We start from the raw sequence: 7,121 nt of genomic DNA, 5'->3' as shown, positions 1-7,121 counted from the left end.
TACAACTGCTATCAATCTCGGAAAAATAAATAGCAATCTATTCAGAAAGAATGCTAAATAAATGTTGCCTGCTAACAGAAATCTAATCAACTAAGCAAAAATATTCCCTTGAAGCAAGTATCAAACTTTATTAATTACAGAAGTCTTAGCTGAATATTCTGCTATAATAACAACTGCTTAATATATCTCTCGAGTAAGAAAGGTTCAGAATAGTTTTCTCAGAAACTTAAGCGCTGCAGGCAGATAGCAATAGCAGAGCGAGTATATATACTCAGTATAACTACGAGTAGTAGCAACTCGAACTGCTTCAATATTACAGAATGCAGCATTCAAGCGTTGAAGGAAGGACTTAGCAACAGTACTCTTCATCATTTCTTATTGCTTATGCTGAGCACTATAACGAAGGATATGAATAAGAAGTAATATCCTCTTAGCTACTGGTATAAGTATCTGAACAACACTGAGAATGCTTCTCAGATGATAGAAGAATTAAGCTAGGATGAATGATCTAGCGATTCATCAAAATTTTCCAATAAACTCAAGAAGCTTACGGGAAGATTTCCCTTCAGCATTGGATGGAATAAGGAAATAACATGAATTGAGTATCTTGTCTATGAAATAGAGCTAGAGAAGCTCTTCATCTACATTCCCTTGCAAAACATCGAGATGCAACAAAACAAGAATTCCTGAATCAGCTTACTCTATAATCTATACTATAAACTAGCATAGATCTTATGCATTTATTATAGCTGCAAAACGCATTTCTCAGATAAGATGCAATACGAATAATTCCCTATCAGAGAACTAGAGCAAATTCTTCAAGCTGTTGAAGAATAGGAATTCTGCTTCAGGAAAGTTCTCAATAAGCAGTACTATAATGCATATATTGAACTACTAAACAACTATTCCATGCAATGTATAAATAAGAAAATAGAATAATAGCAGTACAAGATAGCGCTCTATACAATTCATATCAATGATAAGATTCGCAACTGGCATTAACAGAGGAAAGATTAGAAATAATGATAATATAAGCAAAAGCAAGCTAAGAAGCTTGCTCAGGAAGCAGCGAAGCAAGCTCAGAAGGATAAGCAGTTCTCAATAAATTCAAAAGAATAGAATCGCTTGTAAAGAAACTGCAGATGATCAGACTAGAATGATTCTTATATAAAGCTATTAGAGCAAACTATGCTTATATTAAGTTCAGTATATATATTTAAGAATATAAGTACAGCGCACTATTGAACAGTAGCACTCAGAGAAACTTCATATTCTCACATATTATTAATTAAGCACAATTATAATAGAGATAGAAGAAATGCTCATATACTCTCAGTATTATAAAAGAATAATCTATTGCATATAATTAAGAAGTAATCAATAAAAAAACTAATTATCTACTTATCTTAATCTAAGAATGTATAATCAGAGCTTCTTTTGATATCATGAATATAGTATAGTATAAGCTGATTATGAAACTTTTATAGCTTAAGAAGTACAATTCTTGAATCGATTAGATTATTAGCCAGATCTCATAAGAACAAGCTATACTCAGGGAGATAGTTGCAATTAATAGCACAGGATTGAAGTTAGTTATTGAAGAGCACTTGAGAAAAAAAGCTTTAAACAACTTTATACATACTTTCAAACTAGCAAGACTAGCAGCTCAAGAAGAAGAATCTAGTAGCAAGCGAACCCAAATAGTGCTAGAGTACTAATAGATTAGCAAAATAACAGAAGCGAAACTCTTAGCAAGTTAGTTCGCTCCGGAGCAATAAGAAAAAGCTTTAGAATGTGAATTGTAAATCTACACAGGAAAAACCTCGAAACTAAGCTCTCAAGCGCTCAGTTCAGCTCAGAGCGAATACTCAAAGCTCTCAAAAATATTACTAAAAACAACGAACAAAAAGAAGCACGCTCAACAGTACCTACTGTTCCTTCAGATAGCAGAAACAGCGAATAAATTAAAACTAATACTTGCAAATATACTACGAGAATATTACAAGTTTAAGAAACTATTTCAGAAAGAATTGAATACAGAATTGTTAGAATACAATTCATATAATTACAAGATCCTACTACAAGAAGAAAAATAGCTTAAGTTCTTCTTTATCTATATACTAGATATAGCATGATTAGAAGCATTCAGAGAATATCTTAATAAAAATCTTAAGAAAGAATATATATAATTATTACAATTATTAGCAGAATATCTTATTCTATTTATATTTAAGAAAAATAGTAAGCTTAAGCTATATATTAATTACAAGTAACTTAATAATATTATAATTAATAACTAATATTTGTTGCTACTTATTAAGAAATTACAAGATAGATTACAAGAAGTATAGTAGTTTATAGTTCTAGATCTGAAAGAAGCTTATAATCTGATTAGAATAAAAGAAGAAGAGGAATGGAAAACTGCTTTCAGAATACGCTACAAATACTACGAATATTTGATTATGCTCTTCAGTTTAACAAATATTCCAGCTTCATTTTAAGAAATAATTAATTATATTTTATATAAACATCTGAATTAGTTTATTATTGCATATCTCAATAATATTCTTATTTTCTTTTAAATATTAAAAGAATATAAAAAATATATAGAAATAGTATTGCAAATGCTTTAAGATGCAAAACTTCTTATAAAATCTGCTAAAAGTTACTTTTATATACAAAAGATTAACTATTTCGAATTTACAATTAAGCTAGAATATATTAAGCTATAGAAAGATAAAATAAAAGCTATTAGAAACTAGCTAATTTCTAAGAATATTAGAAATATTAGATCTTTTCTCGAATATATTAACTTCTATAAGCAGTTCATTAGAAACTATAGCTGAATCGCATACTTTCTTACAAATCTTATCAAAAAGAATTAATTCTTTAAATAAATCTCCAAAGCATAAGAAGCTTTTAATAAGATTATTAAGCATATTACTTTAGAGCTAATTTTGTATAAAGCGAATCTCTACAAATCTTTTAAAATTGAAATCAATGCATTAGAATATGCATTCGGAGAACAACTTGATTAGCAAGATAATTAAGAGCATTTAAGAATTATAAGCAACTTTTCAAAGAAGTTAAATAGCTCAGAAATCAACTATAAAATCCCTAATCAGAAGCTCATAGCAATAGTAAAAGCTTTCGAGGAATAGCAATACTATCTCATTAGCATATAGCATCCGATCATAGTTCACTCAGATTATAAGAATCTAATCATATTTATAACAACTAAAGTTTTGAATAAGTAATAAGTTAGATAAGCAGAATTCCTCTTACAGTTTAATTTCAAGATTGTACATTGCAAAAGCTTAGAGAATAAATAAGCAGACGCTCTTAGCAGAAAATCAGATTATTGAAGTACAGATTTCTTGAATATATAAAATATCTTTGCTCAAAAAAGTTAGAAAATCTTATTAATGCATATAAAGAGCTAAATGCTGCTTTCAGAATTAAATCTTCAGAAAAGAATTCAGAATTAATAATTCTAGATAAATAAAATAACTATATCAAGAATGTATATAGTATATTAGCATATGAATATTAGAGAATTAGAGCAATCTATAAATGCATTAAAAGATACTAGAATCTATTAAGCTTTAGAAAAAGAATTGAAAACATTTTATAATAATGCAATAGCTGCAAAAAGAATAAAACAAAAAAATATAAGCTTTACAAACTATTATATCTCTTATTAGTATTTATAATTATTTAGCAATTTATTAATCTAAACTTTATTATTAAGTTATCTTTCTTATAAAAACTCTTAATTAAGATATAATATAATAGCATTCTAGTAATAGTTTGCAAATTAAGCAAGTATACTTACTTTTTTTCTTATAAGAAGAGCAATATAGCAGAAAAACTTATATATATATTCCTTAGAATGATTATTGCAAACTATAGCATGCTAGAAGAAGTAATCTCTAATAGAAATAGAAAGTTTAATTCAAAGTTTTGAACTTTGCTTATAAAACAACTTAGAATATACTACAAAATATCTATAGCATTTTATTTACAAACAGATAAATAAATAAAAAGAATAAATCAGATTATTGAATAATACTTTCAATACTATATTAATTAGAAACAGAATAACTAAATTAATCTATTGCTTCTTACATAATTCGCTTATAATAGCATAAATATAAGCATAACAAAGAAATTGCTATTCTTTATACTCTATAAATATAATCTAATAGCTTACTATAAAGTATTATTAAAAGCAGATATAGAAGCTGCAAATAAAAGAATTAAGAAGATTAAGAAAGTTCAGAAAGAACTCCAATCAGAATTACAATTCATTCAGAAACAAATAGTACAATATGCAAACTCCAAAAGAATTAAGAAATCAATTCTATAGAAAAGAGATAAAATCTATCTACTTTAGAAAAATATCAAAATAATCAGATCTAGCAACAAACTCGATTATAAGAAATTGGAATCATTCAAAATCTTATAACAGATCTTCCCAGTTAACTACGAATTAGCATTATCTTATAGGATAAGAATATATCCGGTTTTCCACATCTTATTGCTGGAACTAGCAGTATAGAAAGCATTAATAGATAATACAGCAGAAGTGAAAAACAATGAGTTAGAATACAAGATAGAGAAAATTCTTAAGTATAGAAGTATAAACATTATAAGAGAATATCTTATCAAGTGAAAAGAATACTCAGCAAGCGAAAACTCATAAGAACTATAGAAGAATGTTGAAAATGCTTAGAAAAGAATAGCTGAGTATTGGAAAAGGAAAGAAACCAGCACTTAGAACAGTTGCTCCGCCCTAAACCGAAACTCAGAAGCCTCGGAAGCCTTATTCTCCAGAAAGCTTAACCAGTCAATTATAGAATTCCCCAAGTTTACAGAATTTCAATCAAAACTCTCAAAAGAGAAATCCTCAGCTGTAACAGCAGATTCCTTAGTTACTACAGCCTGCACTTCAGCAGCAATATGCGCCCTCTCAGCTTCAGCTTCCTCAGCTTTCTCTCTCTCAAGCTTTTCAAGATTCGTAAAGCTTCAACGAATAGCTCGAAACATCCTTTCGCGCTATATCTTCTTTTGTTAATGCAGTTGAAGCAATTTTAACTCCAACTCTTCTATCTCATTCTTCAGCTTTCGATATTGAGTAGAAGTAAGAAAAAGTTCAGCAGCATTCGTTAATTTCAGAACGTTGCACTTAGCGCGATTCTAGGAAATGCACTCCGAGCAACAGAATGAATTATAAGAAGAAACGATATATGATTGCAAACTCTAATTATTGCAATAAGAACAGGGATGTATATTGAAACTGTTTGAGAGAATAAACTAAAGAAGAAAGCTTTTCTGTTTTTTTTTATCAGAACGAGAATTCGAAGATTTCGGTTTCGCAACTTTGTTAATTCTATTCAACATCTTGATTAGGAAGATAAGATCATGAATATAGAAACTTGCTAGAATACTTATAAAAGATTGTTGAGAATAATAACTAATAGAAAGAAGATAATATTATAACTTATTCAGTATACAGATTACAAAATAAATTACAAGTAATAAGAACTAAATATTAGAAACTTAATATTCTAATAAAGCATTAATTATATAATTCAGGATTAGGGTTGTAAAGAAGAGAGAATTGCTAAGCTTGCTAATGATCCTGATAAGCTTTATATTTAGGATTGCTAGGCTTGCTAACAATCCCAACAAGCTTCACACTTAGGATTGCTGAGCTTGCTAACAATCCCGACAAGCTATACTGAAGAGCTGAATATATAAGAACACATTCATTACTACTAGATAGATTCAGTATATAGCTCTTCAGTTATCAATCTAAGTATTCAGTCTCATATACTGAGTAGCTTCAAAGGCAGTAAACACTTGCATTGCTTATTAAGACTTGTATGATTCTGTATTCAAGAACTTAATACTTTGATACCGCTCTTGTTAGCATAAATCTTCTTGTATACTTAGGAATTCTCAGATTGCTGCAGTGCTCATTACAGCAGTCTTCTACTCATCTTCTTTATAGATTCAGAGCTAATAGTATGCATTCTTAAGATCGAGCTTGATATAGATTTGTATATAGCTTAGTTAATTAAGAATCTCAGCAATCAAAGGCAATGAGGTGCAGTTCTTGTATATAATCCGATTCAGCATTCTATAGTTCATGCAGAAGCGCAGCTCGCTTTCTTTCTTTAGCACAAATAGTATAAATGCGCTAGCAGAGCTAGTTGAGAGTCGAATCCATCTTCTAGCTAGCATTTTCTCCAAATATTTCCTGAGTATTTCTAGTTTAGCTGTAGAGAAAGCGTACAAGAGCTTTCAAAGCAGTTTTGCTTCCTCTTCGAGCTCGATACAATAGTCGATATTAGTATGAGGTGCGAGCGATTTTGATGTCTTCTTCATGCATAGATTAACAAAGTTGCAGTACTCAGGGAGCAGGTGCAGCTCTAGCGCTGCATTTTCTAGCTCAGCTTTGAGGAGTAGGTCTGGTGAGCTTGGGTAGTAATATGCTGCAAAGGCAATCCTTGCTTTCTCAAGCCCTTTCGCCATAATGCAGAGCTGAATCTGGGAGCGCTGGAGGGGAAATCTTCATTGCTTCATATTCTATTGTATTACTGGATTAACGATCTCAAGCTACAGAAACTTCAGAATCAAGCTGAGCTAGCTAATATCTGCTACTATAAAGCGATAGCACTGCTTTCTGAATGTTTCTAAGCTATCTATAATTTTTATATCGATAGAGCAGCTGCTATATATAATAATAGCTTTCTAATTAATTGAGATAAGCTTGAAGAATGCTTTAAAAGATTAGTTCTGCACTAGAGCTTTAACTAAGCAGCAATTAATCAGATTCTTCTCTGCTCTCAAGTTAACCAATCTATACGTATGCTTCCTTTTGTTTCCAAGCAACAGCCTTGCATGAATGGTAAGCTGGCAAAGCTTCTGCTCAGCGTTTCCTCAGCTCTGTTGCGTAGCTGTTGCCACCTTGTTAGCCTGCTTGCAGCTGTTTGCTGTATGCTTCTTCTTCCTGCAAATCTAACATTCTGCTTCTAAGCAACTGAAACTATAGTAGCTTAGCTTATTGCAAGTGTAACAGATATTCCGTTAAAGCTTCGAATATAGATTAGCAA

The 7,121-nt window shown here is 30.3% G+C and overlaps 1 protein-coding gene across 1 annotated transcript; it reads right to left on the bottom strand.

The window, feature by feature from the left end:
- Window positions 1-6,078: 6,078 nt before the first annotated feature.
- On the bottom strand, window positions 6,079-6,303 carry M406DRAFT_270273 (uncharacterized protein; the record flags this gene model as incomplete). Its single annotated transcript, XM_040918070.1, has 1 exon — window positions 6,079-6,303. A coding segment is annotated over one exon (225 nt), but the record flags the coding sequence as incomplete, so codon positions are not given.
- Between the last annotated feature and the right edge of the window lie 818 nt (window positions 6,304-7,121).

The sequence above is a fragment of the Cryphonectria parasitica genome, assembly GCF_011745365.1.
Source record: "Cryphonectria parasitica EP155 unplaced genomic scaffold M406scaffold_14, whole genome shotgun sequence".
In the NCBI taxonomy this organism is placed as follows: Eukaryota; Fungi; Ascomycota; class Sordariomycetes; order Diaporthales; family Cryphonectriaceae; genus Cryphonectria; species Cryphonectria parasitica.
This window is presented reverse-complemented; position numbering and strand designations above follow the sequence as displayed.